Here is a 24136-nt window from a genome sequence, read left to right as displayed (position 1 = left end):
TTTTGAGTATGAAATGAAAGAAATGGAGATTCCAGCCCTGGTTTTCTCTGCCTGCAGGTACATAGGATACATCTGTGACCTAATAGCAGACAAACCTGTCATCCCCCACTGCAAACCACTCACCATCAAGTCGGTGACCCTCAGCCCCGTGCCCTGCTTCAACAAGCAGCGCAACGGCTGCCGGCCCTTCTGTGACATCCTCAGCGGGGAGACCAGGATCCTGAGCACCTCCCAGGAGTATGAGAGGATGAAGTGAGTTCAGGCAGCCACTTGTACTTGGCTTGGAATATCTGAGCTGCAGTCACTGCCCAGATGCTGATAAATGAGGATATTCGCTGAGAGTTTGTGGCTGGGGTTGATAAATGGCCAGAGGGAGTCTGAGTTTGGCAAGAATGGGATAAGTGTACAGACATCAGGATGTGAGGAGTGGGATAACTGCACAGACATTGGGATCTGAGTTTGTCAGGAGTGGGATAACTGCACAGACATCAGGATCTGAGGTTTTCAGGAATGGGATAGCTGCACAAACACCAGGATCTGAGTTTGTCAGGAGTGGGATAAGTGCACAGACACCAGGATGTGAGGTTTTCAGCAATGGGATAAGTGCACAGAAGCCAGGATCTGAGTTTGTCAGGAATGGGATAAGTGCACAGAAGCCAGGATCTGAGTTTGTCAGGAATGGGATAAGTGCACAGACATCAGGATGTGAGGTTTTCAGGAATGGGATAACTGCACAAACACCAGGATCTGAGTTTGTCAGGAGTGGGATAAGTTCACAGAGGCCAGGATCTGAGTTTGTCAGGAGTGGGATAACTGCACAGACATCAGGATCTGAGTTTGTCAGGAGTGGGATAAGTGCACAGACACCAGGATGTGAGGCTGGCAGGATGCAGAACACCTTCCTAGAGACCATCCAGTGCTCTGTTGCTTCCCCCTGTGGAATATTTTTATTTTAAGCAAGCAGAACACTGAATACTCCTCCTTGCTTGGCCTTTGATGTGGCAGAAGGGAGCTTAACCGTGGCTTTCCTCCTGTTCCTCTCCAAGAGAATACCGTGTGCAGGAAGGGAAGGTCCTGATCCCCCTGGGAGCCACTGTCCACGGAGATGTCGTTGTCTCTGTCTACCACATGAGATCCACCATCGGGGGACGCCTCCAAGCCAAAGTAAGAGCTGCTTTCACTTCTCTTTGGAGCCACGTGGGGAACTAAGAGTTGCCTAAACAGGGAATCTCCAGCATTTCCCTGAGGATATGATATATATTATAGAATTGAAACTCAAATATTCACCTTGCAGAGTGGGCAGTGAATGTTGTGCTCCTCTCTATTCATTATTGGTGCACTTTGCTGTGTAGGTGATATTTCCCAGTGGCTTCTACTCCAAGTGAAATGGTTTCATGTTTTTTTGGGACACAAAGATATTGCTCCAATGTATTCAGTGCTTAATTTCATTGCAAAACTGATAAGTAGATCCCAGAAGTAAAGAGAAGCAGGGAGAGAAGGTCTATTCCAAAATTCACCCAAAATTCACCTCAAAATTGACCCATATTTCACCAATTCACCTCAAAATTATCCCCAAATTATCCCCAAAACCAGTCAAAATTCACCAAAAATTTACCAAAAAATTCACCAAAACTTCACCTCAAAATTCAATCAAATTCACCTCAAAATTATCCCAAAACTAGCCCCCAAAATGGCCAAAATTCACCCAAAATTCACCTCAAAATTCACCCAAATTCACCTCAAAATTATTCCTGAAGGTCTTGTGCTGTACAGAGGCTGCAACAGCAGGGTTGAAGGCAGATGGAAATATTTGGAATATTTAGGAATATTGAGAAGGAAATATTGCCTGTAGAACAAGCACAGTGAATTCTGTTATGCAGCAGCTAAGATTAGGGTAGGCTTAACAAACTCCTGTATTTAAGCCCTTGTTCAGTCTGGTTCTCTCTGTTGTTTTTTTTTTCAGATGACCAACACACAAATATTCCAAATTCAATTTCATACTGGATTCATAGCCCTAGGAACAACCACTCTCAAATTCACCAAGTGAGTGTTTGAAGCTGAACATTAATCAAACCTGATGCATAAAAGCCTGATGAAAGCTGAGAGAGAACTGTCACAGATGAAATATGAAAAGTCTGAATATAGTGAAAGCTATTTTTTATAGCTTTCCAGAAATATTCTTCCCTTTTAAACTGGACCACTCTTGTCCCCTTTAGGCCTGAGCTGGATGCTTGTGACTCTCCAGACAAATATCCTCAGCTCTTTCATGTTATACTGGACATAGAAATACAGTCTGCAGACAGACAAACTGAATTAACTCCCCCATGGGAGAATTTCACCACAAAAGACATCAATCCCTCCATTCTCTTCTCCTCCCACCAGGAGCACCAGGACACTCTTGCTTTGGCAGGTAAGGGCTGCATGGATTTATTCCCTTGCCATGATTTCTTCATGCTGAGCTGGGTTTTGTTTAACTCCACCTCTCTGGTGCTCTGTGCTGCAGGTAGAGGTGTCACAGATTCCCCCCAGGATAACATCAGGAATGTTGGGCAGAGTGCATTCTTCTCCTCTCTCAGCTGGCAAGGTAGGCAAGGTTTGGGCTTCAGAGCCAAATCTGCTCCAGAGAACACAAAGAATTGCTGTTCCCCTGCCTGGAGCAGGGAGTGGGGCTGAGGGATCTCACTGCAGCACAGCTTTGCTGTTAGAGCTGATCACACCCCGATTTTGCAGTGGAGTGGGAATTCCTTTCCTACAACATCCTCCTCAAACTGTGCTCTGTGGGACCATCATGGGCACAGTTCTAGGGGGAACCTTCACCCAAGGCCTCCTTCTTGTTAAAACTTGAAATAAATAAACCTTGATGATAAAAATTTAGGTTTTGGCAAAGGAATTATGGCATCATTTAGGTTGGAAAAGATCTTTAAGGTCATCAAGTCCAACCATTCCCCAACACTGCCAAGGCCACCACTGACCATGTCCCCAAGTGCCACATCCTCCATGGATGGGGACCCCAACTGTGGCAGGGCTGAAAAACCCTTTTGGGGAAGAAATTTGCCAGCTCTTATTTTAAAAAAACAAAATTATTTTATCCAAATGCTGCTGTGCTATTCTCAGCTTTCTGTTCTGCTTGTAAGCTGATTTTTACGGGACCTTTGTGATGACCAAACTAACAGCTGCCTAATTTTATTTCCAATCATCGTTTAGATCAGAAATCTGACAAAAGTAGCTCTCACCCCACCTCAGAGGATCGAGCAGCGTTGGTGCATGAGGAAAGCGAACAGTCAGATGACGAACTCTTGTCCCTTTCCAGTCAGCACAGTAATGCCAGCGGTGACAAGCCCCACGGGACACCCAAACACAGCAAAAAGCAGCAAGAGCCTCCAGCAGCAGCAGCAGCAGCAGCAGCACCTCCCCCTGAAGACGTGGACCTGCTGGGCCTGGATGGCAGCCCCATGAGCAAGAGCTTTCCCTCGCAGCCCAGCGCTGCCCCCTCTAACTCTGACCTGCTGAATGATTTGTTTGGGGTGTCCCAGAGCCCTGCTGGAGCTGCTGCTGAGGAGGTTTTCCACGTGGGGGCACCTGGATCTGTGCACTCGACCCCGCGGCGCTCGGCAGCTTCGGCGTCGCCGTCGCCGTCACCGAGGGTGGGAGAAGGTAACGGTGGCTTTGGCCAGAGGGGGGCTTGGGTTTGGAGGGATCTGCTCTTGGCTATCCCTCTTTGGTGTGGGGCATGCCAAGAGGGCAACCAGCTCTCCTCTCCTCTCCTCTCCTCTCCTCTCCTCTCCTCTCCTCTCCTCTCCTCTCCTCTCCTCTCCTCTCCTCTCCTCTCCTCTCCTCTCCTCTCCTCTCCTCTCCTCTCCTCTCCTCTCCTCTCCTCTCCTCTCCTCTCCTCTCCTCTCCTCTCCTCTCCTCTCCTCTCCTCTCCTCTCCTCTCCTCTCCTCTCCTCTCCTCTCCTCTCCTCTCCTCTCCTCTCCTCTCCTCTCCTCTCCTCTCCTCTCCTCTCGCTGGTGCATCCTCACCAAAGCAGTCCCCACTGGAGATCCTCAGTTTTGCTCTCAATAGTGCACATTACTTTCAAAAAAATCCTCTGGGGTTTCAGGTAGACTTACAGCACTGTGAGTTGAATTTCTCTTTTAACTTAGAGGGGGTTTGGAGCTGTGAGAGTGATGCTGGACTAGGAAATAGAGAATTTCTATTTCTTCCAAGACCAGGCTGCAGGAGTGGTTTGACAGGTATTAGGAGAGGGATCTTTTGAAGGATAAAGCAGAGCAAGTGCAAAGAGAGAGGAGAAGAATCCAAGTTTTAGTGGAAGAAATTGGTCTCTGGTACCTGGAGAAGGTTTCTCTTGCTGTGGCTGTTGTAGGCTCAGTCTGAGAACTCTCACCCAGGGGAGGTTTGGCAGACACATCACACAAGAGGTGCAGCAACAGACCAGGAAAAGATTTAGGGATTTATGAGCTCTGCAGAGCCAGAATCACACAGCTCAATTGTCCCAAGCCAGGAACAGAAGGATAAGAGCTTGGGAAAGGAGTGAAGAGCAGTGACTGAGTAACATTAGTGAGTAACATCATTACCACAGTGCTGAGCTTCTAGGGATTGTACCTTTCAGGATGCTTTTAACCTTAAATTTGTTGACAAGAATCTGAGTGACTTCACAGGAGTTTCTTTTGGTTGAGTTTTTTGGGTTTTTACATGAAAGAGAGAAGACTGAACAAATTGATCAAAAATGGAGGTTGAGAAGAGCTGGATTTTTTCTAACAAGTGATGTAGGCCAGATATCCATTATTTTCTAAAGCTGTTTCTAAAAGTCCTTTTATCCCCAACATGGATAACCTTTGCCAGCCTGAAATCATCTTGAGAGGAAGCAGGAATGGCAGGAATTGCACCAGGGCAGGAACTCCAAGCTCCAGACTGTCTTCCACCCTCCACTGGCAGTCAAAACCCATCTGAAGTGCCTGAATACTTTAGTACTCACTTTGCCTGGCTCTAAATTCAGCCTCTTGTAGGAAATGAGAGATGGGGATCAGTTTGTTGCCATGACCAAGTGATGGGGATCTTTAGGTGCCCAGAATTTGGGATATTGATGCTCTCCCACAGTCTCCTATTTGCTACCTGCAGCTATCAGCTTTCCTCTCCCCACAGCATTCCCTTATCCTGAAGCACATTCCTGGTGCAAATATTTTCTCAAATATATTTTCACAGCCACTGCCTTTGATCCATTTGGAAGTAGCCCCAAGCAAACTGGTCCAGACCTCCTGGGTTCCTTCCTTGGCTCATCAGCTGGCCCTGGGGATCCTTTCCTTCAAGCCACAAGAAGCCCTTCACCAACTGTGCACAGCGATCCCTTTCACATGGGTAAGAGAGGAGAGGCTCTTCCAGGGTGTTTAAATAAATGTAAAATGTTGCTTTGAAATAGAAATGGAGCCATTAAGTACAAACTGATGCTTCCCATAAAACGACTCTAAACCACAGAAACCCCAGGAAACAGGAAAGGGCTTTTTCTCTCTGGACTTGAAGTATATTCAGCATCTCAAGTGTGGTAGGGATGAGCTGAGTTTTGCTCAGGTCTTAGATTTAATTAATAGGCTATTTATATCAATAAAAAAGAGGCCATGAAGAATGTCTGCCCACATATTCCTGTGGTTATGAGATCTCCTCTGAACCAAACTATCATTAATTGCACTGAACACAGCCATAGAGAAAACACACATGCTTTGGTCATTTTAGTTGCAGCAACTTTCTTTAGCTCCCTAACCAAATTCACAGCTGAATTTGACTCAAGAGAAGGAATTCTCTTCTATCTGTTTAAAAGTTCCCTCATTTCCTCCTTCTCAGCCCAAAATGTGATGTGTAACCCTGTCTGAAGCACATCCAGTCATGGGTTTGTTTGTGCCTGATCATCTAACACTTGCTCCTTGGAAGGATCTCCCTGGAAAATTGGAAGGGATCTTAAAAATCATCCAGTTCCAGCCCCTGCCATGGGCAGGGCCACCTCCCACCTGAGGTTTTTAGACTTTGTAGAGTCCCAGTGGCTCCTGGTGGGCACTGGGCTGTGCTGGTTTTGCTGGGCTGCTTTGAGATACTGATACCAACCATTCTCTTCAGCTTCCAGCACTCCAACAGTTTCCATCCAACCAGATGTTTCCAGTGGTTGGGACTGGCCCAATAAAGCAGGTATGTGGCATAAAATTCAGAGTGGTTAGCAAAAAAAAAAAAACCCCAAACTTTAAGGAGCTCTGAGAGGGGAGAGGTAGAGGGAAAATGCTGCCAGTGACTGAAAAGAACAGGTTCCTTCTGATTTCCATATTAAAAAAAAAAAATTAAAAATTTCCATATTAAAAAAAAAGGGTTTGTTTCCTTAAGAGCCCAGAGCAGGACAGGTGAGGTGAGGGTTCCAGAGGTTATTTAATTCCATGTAAAACCCTGGAAAAACCTGGGGAGTGCTGTGCATTCCCAGGATGCCACTCAATGATTGCACGACTCTTTTCTAATCTTGGGAGAGTGTGTCTGGCCTCCCAAAGTTGTTTCCTGAAGGCTTCTAGTTCTTAAAATATATCCATATTTTAATGTGTCACAATTCCTCTGGCAGTGCAGACAGTCTGGGAACACTCCTGTGCTGTTCTTAATTGGGAGTGGGAGTGCCACAAGTCTGAGGCTGCTCATGAACCTGACAATGGTACACTCAATTTTAATAGCAGTCTTCTAATATGTGGCTGAGCACTGGGGAAGAGCTGCACTCATATCAAAGAAGAGGAAAAATGTTCTTTTTTTCTTTTATATATATTTAAAAAAAATTTTTTTTTTTTCTTTTTAAGGTGGTCTAGGAATGGGAAGTAAGTCTGCTGCCACCAGTCCTACAGGATCCCTCCACAGCACTCCCACTCATCAGGCTAAACCCCAAACATTGGATCCATTTGCTGATCTGGGAAGCCTTGGAGCCAGTTTAGCAGGTTTGTAACCCTTATTAAAAAAAAAAGGAAAATAATAAATTACCAGCATTCTTTTAGAGAAATAGGCTGAGCAGCCTGGTATGTGTGGGACCTCTCAACCCACCTGCATGCCAGTGCTGCTGCCAGGCTTTCCTTTCTGCCTGATTGTCTGTAAACTCTCACAAATCCATGCTTTTCCTGATCCTCAGTCAAAAAAATGTGCTGGCAACGTGCAGGGAGCTCAGCAGGCTCCACGGATTGCAAAGCACAACCTGTGATCAGTCCAAACATGCTGTGGCTGAGGATGCTCTGTGTTCAAGTGCTGCTACAGGCCTGGGAGGAGAATTTGGCTCTGCAAAGCTGCTGGGGTTCTTGAGGAATTGCTTCCTTCAAGACTTGGCTCATTTTTCTGCTTTGTGAGAAAAGCTGTGGAATTGATCTGCCTCTAATTTGCACTGTTATCTAAAGGTGGGGTATTTGCAAGGCTACAAAGCTTGACTGCTTAGAAAAGCCTTTTCCCCTTGTTTTATGTCAAAAAACAATCAACAAGCCCTCAAATCCAATGTTTAAAAGGCAATTCTGAGAAATTATTGAAGCTTTCCCTGCAGCCCAGCATTGTCTGAGTGTGATAAATAGATTTTCCTTGCCTTTGTTGCTGCCCTCAGCTCTTTGAGAGCCCTTGTGGTTTGGTGTGATGTTTGTTTTCCCCTTTGCGTCAGCCCCAGCATGGGTCTGGAATTAGGTTTCCCAGTTCCCTCTGCTGGATTTCAGGCTGCTCTGCAGGAGCAAAATAAAAAAGCTGCCAAGCCCCATGTCAGAGGCACCGAGGTCCATCTAAAACACGCATTCTGTAGGAGAGTGGTGGGGTTTAAAAACAAAAGGCTTGGCATCCCCAGGATATTTAAGCACATTTTTGTTAGTCGTGACTAAATCGAAAGCACTTCATCCAGTTTCCATGACACATTTCCAAGCTGGGAGCTGAGTGTGGATGTCAGTGTGAAATAACAAAACATTGACACTGGTACCTCCCACAAACACAACCAGAGCCAGAGGAGCATCCCCTAAAGCAGTGAGGTGCTGGGACACATCTCTGTGGATGGTTTTAATCAGCACAACGTGAGGAGACACGATTTCAACACCACCAGCTGGGCGTTGGCACTGGCACAGGATGCCCAGAGAGCTTCCTCAACCCTGGAAGTGCTCAAGGCCAGGCTGGGTGTGGCTCTGAGCATGGGAAATGGAATGGGACTGGATGAGCTTTAATGTCCCTCCCACCTTTAATCATTCTGTCAGTGTTTGTTGCCACCATTCACACAGAGCTGTGGTTCCTTGTTTGCTACATCCAGTTTTCCAAGGAATTTCCAGTTCCTCAAACCCTCAAAGCCAGGTGCTGTCCTATAAACAACACTCAGAGCAACCTCAGGGTAAAAGCGACCTTGCAAAAAAAATTCTGAAAAAAATTCTTCCTTTTCTGAAAAAGGAAGCCTGGGGTGTGGGAAATGGATTTATAGAGAGTTTTCAAGACTTGACAGAAGGCTTATACAATATGTATTAGTATGTAAACTTGGAGATAAGAAATGGTGATTTAGAAATGGCATGGAATAGGATAGATATTGTTGAGAGAGAAATGGAGCTAGAAAAAAAGAGTTTTAAAGGATGGCTTTGTAAATAAGACTGGATACTTTGGAGAAACAGAACTATGAAAAATGTATTGTAATAGAACTCAGGAGGGGTGAATGTGATGGCATGAATTAAAACATCTGCATTGTCTTACCACTCATACGAGCCTGGAATGAAAACGGAATAAAAGCTTTTCAAAACGCCTCTCAGTTACCCCATCTCTGGGTGACAAAAGGGTAAAATCCAGCAGCGGGGGGGGGGATTTTGGTGGGATGGAGTCCCTGTTTTAACCCCCGTCCCGTCGCTCTCCGCAGGTGGCTCCTCGTTCGCCAGCAAACCGACCACCCCGACGGGCATGGGCGGGGGCTTCCCCCCGTCCCCGCAGAAGCCGCCGCCGCAGCCCATGGGGGGCAGCGGGTGGCAGCAGGGCACGGGCTACGGCTGGCAGGGGACACAGCCCAAGGGCCAGCCCAGCGTGCCCCACGCCTCCCCCCAGAACAAGCCCAACTACAACGTGAGCTTCTCGCAGGGGGCGCAGGCGGAGCGGGGGAAAGGAGCCGCTAATGTTGGTAAGAGCTTGGGGATTCAGCGTCCAGAGCGTGGGGTCACTTGGGATGTCACTTGGGTTTGCAGGGTAGGGCTAAGCAAGTCAGTGTTGGTTGATTGATTGATTGATTGATTGATTGATTGATTGATTGATTATCCTGTCCTGGATGCTAAACTGTGCTATTTAGGAAGTTCTGTATTCCAAATGAGCTTCCAAAATAATCCTGGAAATGTCCAAGGGCAGGTTGGATGGGGCTCGGAGCATCCTGGGATAGTGGAAGATGTTGGAACTTTGGGGGTTGGAACTGGATAAACCTTCCAACACAAACCATTCTGGCATTCTATAATAATAATAATAATAATAACAACAACTTAAAAGTAACATTAAATAGCATCTTTCATGAGAACCTGCATGTTCATTAGCACTGGGAGATTGTTAATGTGATTAATCAAAGGATGTAACTGATGTAGAAAGCCAGTGTTGAATGCACCCCTGCTATGATAATAATTTCAAATCTTTTTGGTTTTCAAGATTCCAAGCCAAAAGTGTCTGCAGATTTTGAAGATTTATTATCTGGTCAAGGGTTTAATGCTCACAAAGACAAGAAGGGTCCCAAAACAATAGCTGAGATGAGAAAAGAAGAAATGGCAAAGGAGATGGACCCTGAAAAACTAAAAGTAAGCAAAATGCTTGGTGATGTTCTCCCAGTCATTGAATGTCCTCAACACATTTAAAACTCCAAGGGTACATTTGTGTCCTCACCCAGTCCTCAACAGATTTAAAACTGCAAGGTTACATTTGTGTCCTCAACCAGGCCACATCAACAATGGTTTGCTCAGTGTCACTGTCTGGGCTGCTGCTCTTCCCCAGCACTCCAGCCCTGATTAGCAGGCACAGCTAATTGAACTAATCCTCTGCCTCATTAATCCTGCCTGCTTTGGAATTCTCTCATCTCTCCTCAATAAATTGCCAAACTGCAGATCTCTTATGAAAGGGAAGGCAAATCAGCCTGTCCTGCTCTGTATGTGAAATACAAGACCACAAATTGGAATTAGAAAAGGAGAGAGAACTCAGAGGAAAAGCTGCAGCAAAAGCCAACTTCTAGAAAACAGATTGACCCTCTCAAAATTTCCTGCTTCTAGCCTTGTTGGAAAGGTTTTAACCTTTGGGAAGTGACACTGAACATCACCATCAGCCACCACAGCTGGGCAGAGGTCAGGCCATGGAGTGGGCAGGAGTTTTCCCAGCTCCCATTTTTATCCCCACAAAAGCTGTTGAGCCACTGAAGCTCCCAGATGATTTGGCCTTCTCAATATAATTCTCTTTGCTCTGATGCATTTTTATTTCATTGGGACAGCTCAGCCTGGAGCTCTTAGTAAAATAAGTAAAATCTACTTATGCTTTGGTTTTCACATTTACATTTTAGCTTAGCTGAGCTTAGTTTAGGTGTGCAATTAACATTGCTAAAGAACCAGACAGTTAAACACTTAATTTGTCTTTTGACTATTCCATCAAGCATTATTAAGTTAGTGTTTTTAGCAGGGATGTTGCTCAAAGTCTGTTTTAACTTTCAAGCAGTGATATAAAAACTAATGACAATTAGACAAAGGTTTTCTGAAGGCTTTCTAAAGAAATGGAATCTTTAGAGATTTCCATTTCTTTAGAAATGGAAAGAAATTTAAGATGCTCCTCGGGGTCACAGCTATTCAAATGAAGAAACTTTGTCCCGGTGGGATATTTAATGTGAGACATAAAGAGACACTTACCCTCCTTTCTGCAGGTCCTGGAGTGGATTGAAGGGAAGGAGAGGAACATCAGGGCACTGCTGTCCACCATGCACACGGTGCTGTGGGCAGGGGAGACCAAGTGGAAGCCTGTGAGCATGGCAGACCTGGTGACTCCAGAGCAGGTGAAGAAGGTGTACAGGAGGGCTGTGCTGGTCGTGCACCCCGACAAGGTAAGGCTGGGCTGCCTCCACCTCCACCAAGGGGGATTAGAAAGTGTTGGATGGGATTTATTGCTGCAGACAGCCCTGTGCAAAGTGGGAGCTCAAGAATTGTGCTGGTTTCTCTAAACTCATCCCTGGAAGTGTTCAAGGCCAGGTTGGAGCATACCTGGGATAGTGGAAGGTGTCCCTGCCCATGGGACCATTTTAGTCTTTAAGGTCCCTCCTAACCCAAACCAGTCAGGGCTTCTGTGAAACCACTCCCAGCTCCAAGACTGTGCCTGGAACCTGCAGCTTCAAGCAGCAGAAATTCAGAGCTTTTGTCACCCTCCCTTTGACTCTCAGCCATTCTGCTGCTGGACAACAGTTCCTGCTCTAACTCAAGCTCCTAGAATGGAATCATCAGGAGCTGTTTGATTGCCCAGCTCGTGGCTCATGCTCTGGCTGCTGCCCCTCACTGCCCAGGGAGCAAGGACTCCCTCTGGGACACCCCATGGGGAGGAAGAAGATTCCACCTGGCAGGGAATGGAGGCCCTGAGAGTCTCAAGGCTTGGCAGGAATGTGGGCTGCCCGAGGTTTGCAGGGATTCTGATTTCATCCAGGAACTGTGTCAGGTGGCAGCTCTTTCCCTTCCATGCAGGTGGAATTCCTCTCTCAATGCCAAGGTTATATTTATTATTTAGAAAGTTACATTTATTGTGCCCATGGGACAGTGCTTTATCCCACTTTGGGGGTTGTCAGCTCTGAGGAGCAGCAAAAGCCAAGAAATTCTTAAGGAAAACAGCCCTCCAGAGTAGCTTATTTTTGTCAAGAAAAAAGTGGAAATTCATGGAACTGCTTGGGAATCTGCTCACATGCCAGTTGTTGGGGTTGGGTTTGGGAGCTCTGATTTCCCTCTTTTCTCTCTGTTTTTATTCCAGGCTACTGGGCAGCCATATGAACAATATGCAAAGATGATATTTATGGAGCTAAACGATGCCTGGTCAGAATTTGAAAACCAAGGACAAAAACCCTTGTATTAGGTACTTTCTCAGCCTCCACTCCAGACCCGTGCTAGTGCTTATATAGTTTCTTGTCACAAATGTCACAGATCAACCAAACTCTGGCTGGAAATTCAGAAGTTTCAGAAAACTAAGAGCCTAATACTTACCATGAAGAGCACGAGAAAGGTTTCCTAACACTTGTCTCCAAGAATTCTGAGCTCAGAGGAACTCTGGCCACCTGGCTCACCTTACCAGAGCCACAGGGTTACAGCTTCTGGTAACTTTTCTATTTTATTTTGGATTCCAGTGGGACAAGAGAGAACACATACTGGGAAAAGGTGGAATTGGTGTGTCTCCAACAAAGTGTAGCTGGTGAATTTTTCCTACCTTTTTTTTTTGTGAGGTGTGATGTGGCAATGCTTCAGTTGAGTTCGACAGCTGCTGGTGAGGCCCAAACTTTGATGTACATTTTATTTTCCTCTGGGTTTGGATGGAATTATCCAACTGAAGTGCTCAGCTGTGGTTTAGGCACACTCCTAACAGTCACCATTTGCTGCTTAATTGCTCATTTAGTGTAGTCTGGCCGAACAGAGCCAAAGCTGAATGCTGGGGTTGGGTGGGTGTGGCAGCTGCTTTTGCATTGATGCTGTGCTTCACCTCCCAGTCCCGCAGTGAAACGTGCAGGCAGAATTCCTCAGCACGTGCTTTGGAAAGCAAGCAACGAGTCCTGGATCCAACAGCCCCTTGCTGGTTTGTTAAGCAGCAGTTTTTTTTCGGGGGGGGGAAAGGTGAATTCACCTCGTCCAAGTGAGGAATGAGCACGTGCTGCATTTCCCGTGGTTCTCATCAGCAGCCTGAAACCATCAAAGAAATACCAACAAGTTAAAATTCTGCTGGAAAGGTTTAGAAACTTCCCAGTTTCTAGGTACCACTTCCCCTCCTGAGGATTCAGAACTTTTCCCAGCCCACTTGTATCACCTTTATGCCTTTATCAGCTCCAGAGCACTTGGCCAAGGCTCTTGGCAGGCTGAAACCTGTTGCAACTTCATTTTTCAGATCATGGTGCACGAGCTGTCACACAGGCATCCACAGACCAGGTCTGATTTCTGGGGTCACTCCAGTGCAAATTGATTCTCTTCAAAGTTTATGTTGGACCAAAGCAATAACATCACAAGGAAATCTCTCTGCTGCTGAAGCTGAAAGCAGCTTTCCTAGTTCAAAAGCGAGTTGAAATTCAAACTTCACCCCAAATTCTGGTGTTCTTTTGCAGAGTAACTAAAGCTAGCAGTTTATTTACCAACACCTGTCTGTATTTGAGGGATACTCAGAAGATGGGCAGGAAATAATGTGTATTTACTGCCTCAGGAACAGGTTGCCATCGGATGTGAGTCTTTAAGGCTGGTGGTTTTTCAAGACAATCCACTACTTGTTGCACTTACATTTTCAAGTGGCAAAGCTATTACTGCAAACACAGTGTGTCAAAGTACATGGCTTTCTGTATAAAACATCCTTTTGTTGTACTGGTCCATTATTTACTGCCATTAACTGAAAATGTGAAACCAACACATAGGTCTCCTTTTATATAAAAGACCTTAAGATAATAGTAACAAACTGGATGTTATTTATTAATGTTTTGATCCAGTATGTGCTTGTCTTATTTAAAGAGATAACTGGAATGTGAATCATGTTCCTGTGATTTGTTGGTTTATTGTTTCTCATTCACATTTGTAGATATTGTGACCTATGCCTATATAATAAAAAGGATCTCATTACTATAATGTACTTTTTTTAATGATGAAAACCTCATTAGCTTTGTATCGGGTTTGTCACTGCACATAACTCTGGATACACATCCATTCACAAAATACAAATCCATCATTAAACTTTACCAAAAAAAAACCCCACCAAACCCCTCTACCCCACTTAAGCTTTGATTACTTCCATCCCTAATGTTTTTATGGATGCATGAAAGTATTAGGATGTATGTATATCCAAATAGTTAACTAAAAAAAAAAACAAAACCCCATTCTTGTCATATCTGGTAGTGACAGAGGTTATCAATGTTCAGGTTTACTGTTTGACTAAATTATTGTAATTTTTGTAAATACGGTATATACTCGATGAAATTGTGACTGGTCTAAAACATTTGTATATACATTAAAAAAGCTCAAATTAACATATTCAGGTATCTTTTGTCCTTGTGACCACGAGGTTCAAGTCCTACGTCCTTTGTGAGGGGTGGTGAGCCCTGGCCGGGTCAGTTTTATGGATAATGGCATTCCAGGTGCTTTTCCCAAATTATTTGGGAATTTTTGGGGAATTATTAAAACTTAGCGTTGCTGTTGTTAGGCTGCTGCCTTCAGAGACCCACAGCCAGCAAACCAAAATTTTTCAATTTTTTTTTTTAAAGTATTTAGTGGATTAAGCCTGTTTTAATAAGCCTTGTGGCTCAAAATAATTTTAGATAATGAAAAATGGGAAAAAAATATGGATCAGGGAATGTATAAAGGGCTGAGGAGGGAGGTATCTGAAGAAAAGCTCTCTGGGGAGGATTATTGAAAAAGTTGTGCAAATTTTCCTTCTATAAGGACAAAAATGCTGGTATTGGGTCAAAAAGGTTGGTTTTGAGGCAAAAATGCTGTTCTTGGGGTAAAAAGGTTCTTCTTGAAACAGAAAGACGGTTCTTGGGGCAAAAATGCCATCGCTGAATTAAAATACGGCTGTTCTTGGGTTAAAAGGCCATTGTTGGGGCAAAAAAAACCCCAACAAAATACCCAAACAGCTGGGAGCTCCGAAGTGTCACCTCAAAAACCCAAGGTTTGAAAAATACGGCTTAAAAAAAACAAACCACGGTTACCTTTTTTAGTGTAGATTAGCAGAAGGGTGGATGATGTAGGTCCTGAGGTGGCCCTGCTCGAGGCAAAAGGGCGGCCGGCTCCATTTTTTGGGGTGAAAACAGAGATTTTCAGGAGTCCCCACAAAACGGCAGCGCCTGAGGGGCGGGGGCTCTTTAAAGCCGTGCTTATGGATCCAAATCGCGGCTGGGCACAAATATACGTTTCTTACGCTCAGATATGAATTTAATGCACACATATGTACATTCGGTACGTGCGTACAGGGGTTTTATATGAAAATAAACGCGTTTATTTGTGAGGGTTACGTGTGTCAAACCCCACCCCAGGGCGGTCCCCTCAGGAGGCCCCGCCCCCTGTCGCGAGCGCGGGCGGGGCGGGAAAAGCCGCTCCCCGCGCGCCGCCCTTTCCTTTTAAAGCCTCGGTCACGTGACGCGGCGAAAAGGGGGCGGGGCCAGAAGGCGGAAGTGCCAACGGAGCCCGGACATGGCGGGCGTGAAAGGTACAGGGGGCTCCCCGTGAGGGAGCGCGGCCCGGGCAGCGCCTCAGCGCGGGGGAGGGCGGCCGGGAATGGCGGGGAGGGATGCTCGGGCCTCGCTGAGGGATGCCCGGTGCGGCGGCCCCGCCTCACCGGCCGCCCTGTGCCGTTGCAGCTCTCGTGGCCCTGTCGTTCAGCGGAGCCATCGGGCTGACGTTCCTCATGCTGGGTTGCGCCCTGGAGTACTACGGGTGAGCGTGGCCGGCGCCTTTCTCAAAGCTTGTCCTGTTCCAAATTCATTAATTCAGGCGTTTCCCTCGTTTGGCTCCTCCTGCAGCCCCCTCCGCTTCCAGGCGCTTGGCACGTGGCAGTTTGTTGTGATTAAACATCACTTCCTTAGGCGGTATTTGCATTTCTATTAAAATAAAAAAGAGTGCAAAGAGCTCTGTGCTGCCTCAGGAAAAGCGGTGCCACCTTGCTAAAGCGGCGTTTTTAATCTCACACAAACGTTTTCTTTAATTTCCTGGTTTTTTGAGCAATCTTCCTACAAGTTTCCGTGTGGGATGTCCCCACCCATGGCCGGGGATGAGCTTTGGGTTCTCTTCCAGCCCAGACTGTTCTGGAATTCTGTGATTCCGTGTCTGTAACACTTTAAAAGTCCCGAGGAGGTTCGTGAGAGCTCTGACACAAATGAGATGTAAGGGTGTGCCTGTTTTATCCCTGGCATTTGGGAAAGCTACTCCCTCCGTGGCCACAGTCGAATCAGCAAAATGAGTCAAAACTGAACGCAAAAATAAAATAAATTAATGCTGCTCTCTCAGTGCAGGGAAAACGAGGTGGAATTGCCCCATTTTGGGTGGAATCTTCTCATTCATCCACTTCTCAAGCCAAAAAATAGGCTTAGGGGTATTGCACCAACTTCCCGATCGAAATATTTATTTTAACTGATGATGCATTTCTTTTTTTTTTTTTTTCCCCCCCCCTCCCCAGTGTGTACTGGCCCCTGTTTGTGTTGATATTTTACTTCATCTGCCCCATTCCCCACTTCATAGCCAAGAGAGTGGGTGATGACAGTGATGCAGCCAGCAGTGCCTGCAGGGAGCTGGCCTATTTCTTCACCACAGGAATTGTTGTCTCTGCTTTTGGATTTCCTATCATCCTTGCACGGGTGGAAGCAGTAAGTCCTTGCTAATTTTTCTTCTCAGGCACCACTTGCTGGATATCATCTTCAAATCCTGCTTTCATTTCATTATTGTGCTGCCTGCAGGTGAAAATAATCCACTGCAGGTGAAAATAATCCACTGAAATTTGCCTTTTTGAGCTGAAAAAAAAACCCCTCACATGACTGAAAAGTTTTTAGCTGTTTTTTTTTCCCCCCTCCAACCTTGTTTTGGTCCAACACAAGATCATATCTCCACCTCTCTGTCTCATGACCTTTTCCATCATTTCTTGCTCCAGCTTCCTTATTTTTCTCTTGGAATGTCTGAATTCTCCCCTTAGGATGCTGCAAACCTGGGGGCTGGGGAAATGTTAGGAATTAAAAAATAAAAGCCAAGCTTCCAGAGCTGCTCTTGTGGCTCTCAAAGCATTTCCCAAACATTTTTTTTTCCTCAAATCCTAAGGAAACTCTGTCTCAGTTCTTTCCTCTTTGCTTTTCTTTCCAGTGCTGAAATTTTGGTCACATTTGTGTGAAAGGCAAAGAATTCCCCCTGTCCCAACCACCCAGCGATGCTTTACTGGGTCCTTTAAATTTGATGTACTTGCTCTGAATTTATTTATAATAAATTCCCCTGATTTTTTTTTTATTTTGGAATTGTGGCCTGGCAGCAGCAGAACAACCACGAGAGGGAACTCTCACTCATGTATTTTATGAGTAAATGTTGCTTATTTAAGTGAATTACTTGTGCAGCTCATGAAAAAAAAACCCAACCTATTCACTTTTAAATTCATGTTTTCTATGCCTGTTACTTATTTAAAAGGAGATCTTTTGATTCTGTTTAATGGCAATGAAAGGAGAGCATTAATTTCACCAGATTTCTCTCTGATTTAGGTGTGTTTTAATGATTTGTAAGGCAAGTCATCATTTTCTTCTAAATCCTTGCAGTAGCTTAGCTGAAATGTTTATTAGTGATAATAAGTGGCTGCTAATTGAATAATTAGTCACACAAATTGAATTATTTATTGTTTGCCTGTTGTGCTTTTAGCGTTTTCCTGTAGTATTTCGATTTATTTATTTTTTTTTTTAATATTTGAGCTGTTCTAATGCCTAGAAATAACTTCCCTGAGCATCTTTTCCAAGAACTGCTTTGATTATTCCATTTCTTGCATTTCAGATCAAATGGGGAGCCTGTGGCCTGGTGCTGGCTGGCAATGCAGTCATTTTCCTGACTATTTTAGGCTTTTTCCTTGTGTTTGGCAGAGGAGATGACTTTAGCTGGGAGCAGTGGTAGGAGCTCGCTGTGGTGCTGGTAATTCTGAATATTTGACAGCTTTTTTTTTTTTTTCCTCCCCTGTTCTGTGTGTATGTATAGATATTATAATATATGTGGTCTGTTATCCACGTGGCTTTACATTCTCACTGAATAATTTGCTTTTTTTTTTTTTGCTTTTTTTTTTTTGATGCACTTCAGCCAAAGGGACAGTGCTGACAGTTGACTTGAAGTAGTCACTAAAATCTGGAATTATTATGAATTTATCCTTGAAGAAGTTTACAAAACATAAGCAGTTTTTACCCATTTTTCACTATATTTGCATTAATTTTTGGTTAAATTGCATTGAGCCATTGGTCACTATTCCTGTTGGTTTTTAGCCATCTAATCAAAGAACATTTGAAAGATTATCTTAATTGGGATTGTTCAACTTGATCAATCTTTTTGCTTTAATTAGGATGAGTAAATATTTCATTTACATCTCCTTAATTGTAGTTGGAGAAAAATTGTGATTTTTTTCTTAATGATATAAAACCAAACATAAGTTATGTCAACTTTTACTGCCTAATGAAAGCAAAAGAAAATAACCCTGGTTAAAAACCTTTTCACTTAGGTTTATTTAAGATCCTTTTCTGCCCACAAAGATATTTTCTGTCTCTATTCAGTTTAAAAATTGTGGCTATATTTGGGGAACAATATCATTTAATGCATCTTAAAGCTGACATGACTTCTGTGAAGGTTCACAAAAGGAGAAACTACCCTGAGGACAGATAAAAATCACAATTTAGTGTAAAACTCTGTATTTTTATGGGTGTGAACTGCAAGGAATTGAGTGTTCTTATTTCCTCCTTGCTTTTTAAAAAAAAACCTTCAACTCCTATTTGTTTGTCTGGAAGGATGTTGTTATTACATTAAAACACTGTATTTTGAAATAGCATTATCCTGGTAAACGTTTACATAATCACACTTAAGAAAATAGAATTTTATTACTTTAATAATGGGAATGGTCAGTAATGAATTAATTGAGCACTCTGAAATGGGAACAGAAATAATTTTGTGGTCCCCAGTCGTGGGATATGGAATGGAAAATGGAATTTCAGGAAGGTTAATTCCATGTTTTCCATGGAAATTCCAGCTGTGGAAATTACACTTGAGCAGCTGTATTTGATATTTGAGGGGTTCCAGGTTGTCTCCTGCTAAAAGAGAAATTAATTAATTTTATTGACAGATTTTTTTTTTTCTGGTTGTTAATGCTCCATCCAAGACATAGCAGGATAAACTTCAAAAAATCCTGGGAATAATAAATTATCTGAGTGTCTTCCTGCTTTTGATGACATCTGTTGGAACTGGGAAAATTACTTCTTTTTATGATAAACCAAATTTTTCAGATGAAACATCATTTCCACGTTTAAATCCTGCTTTGAATTAAAAGAAGTTGGTTTTTTTTCACTGTACAGTGACATTTTTTCACTCAATAATGAAGTAAAGCAGTGAAATAAAACCCAGCCTGGTGATAAATCCTTAATGCCATTGTTAACAATTCCATTTCACCCCTCTTGGATTTGGGGTTGGATTCTGCAAACATTTTCCTCCATTTATGTACCAAAAGCTGCACTAGAAATCTACAAAACTACTCAATTACTGCTGGAGTTTTGGGGAGGAAAAGCAGCTGAGGTTGAATTTTTTTCCTTAAAATAAATCATTTTTTGTGGGCTCTGCTGTAGAATGTGCCAGGAACAGTGAACAAGGACAATCTCAAGTGACCAGGAGGAGCAGAAAATGCTGTTTGAAATTGCTTTTTGCCAAATTTTCCCCTTGTACTGTATCCCCTTTGGGTTGTGGTTGGTGGGTACCTCATGGGTGTTGAGTGGAGAAGGTCAATGCTTTTTTTATTATTATTATTATTTTATTTTTATTATTATTATTATTATATGGAAGTAGCTGTGTGCACTAATCCCTAATGTGAATTTCATGCAGTTTTCCCACGGATTTTACATTTAATGTTTAAAATTGTGTTGAAATCATGGAGAATCTCCCTTAACCTCTGTAAAGCAAATTTACTTTATTATCAAATATGGTAAAAAAATAATATTTCAGTGAGGTTTTTTTTCTCCAGAGCTTCACTCCCACTTAGCTCTGCTGGTCTGTACTGGGAATTCTGTCCCATCCCTCCAGTGAGAATTTCCTGTGCTTTCTCTGGAATGGTTTTTCCATGTGGAAGTGAATACTGTCTATCCAAAGTGCCTTAATTTCCACACAACTCTGATTTTTGGGAATGCACCTCCATGACAACATCAGTGTTCCAATATCAGCTGGAAATCTGCATTTTTCCAAAGCTTCCTTGTCAACTAATGCTGTTTCCTGCCACTGGGAATGCAGTGCAGCTTTTGTACCTTTTGTAAAAACAGTTTTTATCTCCTGTGATTGCCACATCCTTGAGATCATGAAGTATTAAACCATGGACATTCAAATATATCCTACTTTTCTTTCCAAGTTGCCTACTAAAACTGACTTTTGGAATTGTCTAATAAACATATCTGATGCTTAAAAGATTTGTCTGTCTTAAATTTCAAGAGGTGACAACAGACAGGTGTGAGAGGGAAGGTAAAACACATCCAGTGCTGCTTTCCTGATGGTGGAATGGAAAATTCCAGGAGCCATGGAAGTGGAGTTAATGTAGAATGTGTTGGAAAGGTAAAGGATCATCAATTCTCCCTTTCTGGGAGGTTTTTAACATCATTCCATAAAAAAAAATGGGATGTGAGGCAGTGCTTGAGCTTTTCCCACATCCCTTTCTTGCAAGGAGTCTGGAGGAAAATCTGTCAGCAGGGCAGGGATGCAGAGAGCATCAGAGCTCTCCTTCTCTTCCAGGTATTAAGGTGCTGAAAATATTAAAGTGGGGAATTCTGATCCCCCCCAGAGCTTGGGAAAATGGAGTTATTGAATCCCCCACTATGAGGAGGAGTTTGTGGTGTGTTGGGAAAAGCTTCATTTCCACAGCAGAGCTTTGAGTTCAAGGCTCTGGAGAAGGTGAGTGTGGATCAGAGCTGCTGGCTGTGCACAGGGAATTTTGGGAATGCTGATCATCAATTCAGAGTCACTTCAGCTCTAGGTTTGATCCTGAGATCCCTGTTTTAACCTGCTGCTGGATTTGGGGGTGTTGTCTGTGTGGGGTAGCTTTGATTTCCTTCCCCTCCCATCTTTATTTCAGATTATTTTCCTTGGTTATTCCCTGAGTTGGATTAAAGAAATCATTACAGGGGGTGCTGGTCACAGTCTGGCACTGCTTTTGTGGGTTCTTCAATCCTCCCAGAAGCTGAAAACCTTCCTGAGCAATTGTTGTGACCTTGGGTAACTTCCTAAAACCTTTCATCCCATCAAATGAGTGTAAGCTCGTTAAGAGCAGGGTGACAGCAAACCGAGTGTCCTGCTCAGACACATTTCAAACGGTGCTGTTATCAGCAAAGGGTGGAAAGCTCTAAAATGAGCTTTGGAACCCTGCTCTCCATTCCTCAGCCAGGAGGGCTTTTCAGAATCTCCACGATTCTCTGCAGGGATTGTTCTGGGCTCTGATCAAGGATGGACAGAATCTCTCATTAGGCTGCATGCTCACCACGTACTAATGAGATATTAATTTGTTTAAGTGGCCCCTGTAAACACATGACCACTTCCTACTGCAGGGCTTTCCAGGGAAAATCTGATAAAATGGATAAGGAAGCATTGGCTGCTGGATTGGGATCAAATTTTAAAGATCAGCTGGAGAGATTTTTCTCCAAAGGCCTGTTCTGTGTTTATCTTGGTTTATTGGTTTGCTTTTGCCCTTTATTTTGAGGTTTGGCTCAGCTGTTCCTGGGTTATATTAAAAATGGGTTACAGGTGTTGATTCCCCATGAGCAGTGCTTATTTTTTTAATGGAATTATTGCTTCCTTCTAGAATAGTTCTAGATTGTAACAAATATTCTGGATATTCTTCCTTCTACTGGAGTTGCTTCTTCTCCCAGCCCTTGTCTGCCTGTGAATTCCACACCTGGAGTTTCTTCTTTCTGAGGGAGGTGCTGCTGGGGAGACAAGAGGGATTATAAAAACATCCCTCTTTTCCCTCAGGAAATTCTTAGGGAACGAGTAGAAGATTGTTTTCAAAGTAAGACTCAACCCCATGGCTTTCTTTAATACAGTCATTTAGATGTAGTGAACATAACTGTGCAAAATGACACATAATATCAGTAATAAATACACATTATACATTATAATAAGCCTTGTTTTTGCAGTTTTACATTCAGGGAAGACTTCTTTGAAATGATTATAAGAAGAATTTCAAATCAGCCCAGGTGTTTGGATCTGAACTCCTAATTTTTTATTTTTTTTTTTTTTTTTAGCTTTTTGCCTGCCCACAGCCAAACTGGTGGAAATTCCCTGGTGGAGACTTCCTGTGTTCCATTATTACGTATTTTTAATTGCACGTTTTCTTGGGGAATGCTGAGAAAATGAATTGCTCACTGTTGTGGAGTTAAAAAAAAACCAAAGAAATCATACTCAGGATGGAGTTTTATATTATTTGAAACCCTTAAAATGAGAATAATTCTGAGGTACAAACAGCAATGCTGGTGTCTCTGGCAGGTCCAAGGGATTATTTCAGGTTATCAATACTTTTGAATTTTGATTTTTTCACTGCTTGGAGCTTCATTTTCCAATGCCCTGACTGTGCTGCTTCCCTTTTCTTGGTCCATGTGAATAAATGGCAGATTCTGCTTGGGTGTTTTTGGTTCTTTGAGGATTTGGGGACAAGTTCAAGGGTGTTTAAAATGCCTTTGAAAGCAATACTTGGAATAAGAGGATTGAGGGTGACACTTGCATGTTTGATCTGGGGTTGTGATTTTGCTGCTCTGCTATTTCCCAGTATAACAGGAGTCTTTATTCCCAATTTTCCATCTTTAATGGGAAAAAAAAACCAACAAAACAACCCCCAAACTCTTTCCACCACCCAGAAACAAAAGCTGCAATAGAGAAAAGTTGTCATTTCCTGCTGCTGATGCAGTTCTCCCTCTGGAAGTTGAATTTGGGATCAAGGAGGGATGAAAACCTGATCCAGCTGGGGTGGTGACCCTTTAATCTGAGTGGGACTCACTGTCCCTTGGCTGGGATTTCTGCCTGCCAGGAATGGGGTGTTGGATCCACAAATCCCTGCTTTCAACTCGGGGAGAGGATTTACCAGCTTGTCCTTGTTCCTGGCAGCACAATTTTAGTGTGGTTGGGTTTTTATCACCAAATTAATGATTGTTTTCAACAGCTCCAGGATGATAAAACCATTTCCCATGTAAAAAAAATCCCCAAAGAAAACTCTGCTCTGTTTAATTTCAATAGATTAAAAAATGCAGAATATTTCTCCTGCATGCAGAAATAGATTTTATCTTTTAAATCAGATTATACAAACTAATATAATTTAGCCAATCCTGAGTATGCTGGGTTTTCTTCCCATTCCTTTCAAGATTGCATTCCTAACAAATATTTTGCTGCTTAATTAAAATCTACAGCAGAAAATAAATCAGTTTTTATGGATTTCTTAATATCCAGCCAGTCATTAGAAAAAAATTTCCAAATGCCCAGCCTTTGTCTGGGAGTCTCAGAAGTGGGGAAATGTGGAAAGTTAATTAGGATTCAACCAATATCCTCAATTAGGATTGGGATTATTTGCCTCCCTTTGGACACCTGGAGATCATCCCAGGTTTCTCTGCTCTTTTGCAGGGGTTGATTTGTCATATTTGGAAGGTTTTGAATGTCAGAACAATTTTTATGAAATACAAACCCCTCATCAGTGTTACTAATTTTTGAAAAGAATTGTTTGTGTGATGTTTTGAGATGGTTTCTCAAGCTTTGTGGGCTGTGAGGTATTTTTAAAGTGTGGCCTTTGATTTGGTGTGAAAAATGGCCCAACTGATTTAATTTTAGTCTCATCTTGTGGATGCTTCTGACAAGTGATGGAAGTCAGTGAATGACAGCACTGCTCCCTTTTCCTTTAGTGATGGGAAGAATTAAAACAGAAATAAAGTCAATTTGGGGGGATCATTGCACAAATTCCCAAACTTTTGAATTCTTTGCAGAATTTTAAATAAATCAAAGGGCAAAACCAATTTTCTGCCACCTGTTTGTTTGACACTAAAGTGTTTTTACTGCCCACAACTCTTGGAGTTTTGTGTGAAGTGCTCCAAGTCCCTGCAATAATTGTATTTTCTGCTCTGTAATGGGCAGGTAATGAGGTAAACTCATTTTGAGGGTCAGTCAACAGCTGATTTCCTGTAGCACTTTGAGTAATCTCATTAAATGAATAGTAGGTAACTTTGAAATGGCAGCAATA

General features: G+C 43.3%; 2 protein-coding genes across 2 annotated transcripts in view; both read left to right on the top strand.

Annotated features, from left to right (window-relative positions):
• Nucleotides 1-14201, top strand: part of DNAJC6 (DnaJ heat shock protein family (Hsp40) member C6) — a 34239-nt gene extending 20038 nt beyond the window's left edge. Inside the window, exons 7-19 of the mRNA XM_088169614.1 lie at nucleotides 58-252; nucleotides 1047-1164; nucleotides 1964-2043; nucleotides 2217-2410; nucleotides 2504-2584; nucleotides 3205-3654; nucleotides 5204-5356; nucleotides 6107-6175; nucleotides 6817-6951; nucleotides 8865-9119; nucleotides 9629-9774; nucleotides 10878-11054; nucleotides 11963-14201. Coding sequence (XP_088025740.1) covers nucleotides 58-252; nucleotides 1047-1164; nucleotides 1964-2043; nucleotides 2217-2410; nucleotides 2504-2584; nucleotides 3205-3654; nucleotides 5204-5356; nucleotides 6107-6175; nucleotides 6817-6951; nucleotides 8865-9119; nucleotides 9629-9774; nucleotides 10878-11054; nucleotides 11963-12064 — 2155 coding nt within the window. The 3' untranslated portion in view covers nucleotides 12065-14201. The remainder of the gene's footprint in view (nucleotides 1-57; nucleotides 253-1046; nucleotides 1165-1963; nucleotides 2044-2216; nucleotides 2411-2503; nucleotides 2585-3204; nucleotides 3655-5203; nucleotides 5357-6106; nucleotides 6176-6816; nucleotides 6952-8864; nucleotides 9120-9628; nucleotides 9775-10877; nucleotides 11055-11962) is intronic.
• Nucleotides 14202-15311: 1110 nt separating this feature from the next.
• Nucleotides 15312-20334, top strand: LEPROT (leptin receptor overlapping transcript). Its single transcript, XM_014891093.2, has 4 exons — nucleotides 15312-15379; nucleotides 15531-15606; nucleotides 16346-16532; nucleotides 17689-20334. Exons 1-4 carry the CDS (start codon nucleotides 15364-15366, stop codon nucleotides 17803-17805), a joined length of 396 nt encoding a protein of 131 aa, XP_014746579.1. The 5' UTR covers nucleotides 15312-15363; the 3' UTR covers nucleotides 17806-20334.
• Nucleotides 20335-24136: the final 3802 nt, after the last annotated feature.

The sequence above is a fragment of the Sturnus vulgaris genome, chromosome 9 (genome assembly GCF_052056855.1).
Source record: "Sturnus vulgaris isolate bStuVul1 chromosome 9, bStuVul1.hap1, whole genome shotgun sequence".
Taxonomy (NCBI): domain Eukaryota; kingdom Metazoa; phylum Chordata; class Aves; order Passeriformes; family Sturnidae; genus Sturnus; species Sturnus vulgaris.
Note: the sequence above shows the minus strand (reverse complement) of the source record. Positions and strands in the feature narration are given on the sequence as shown.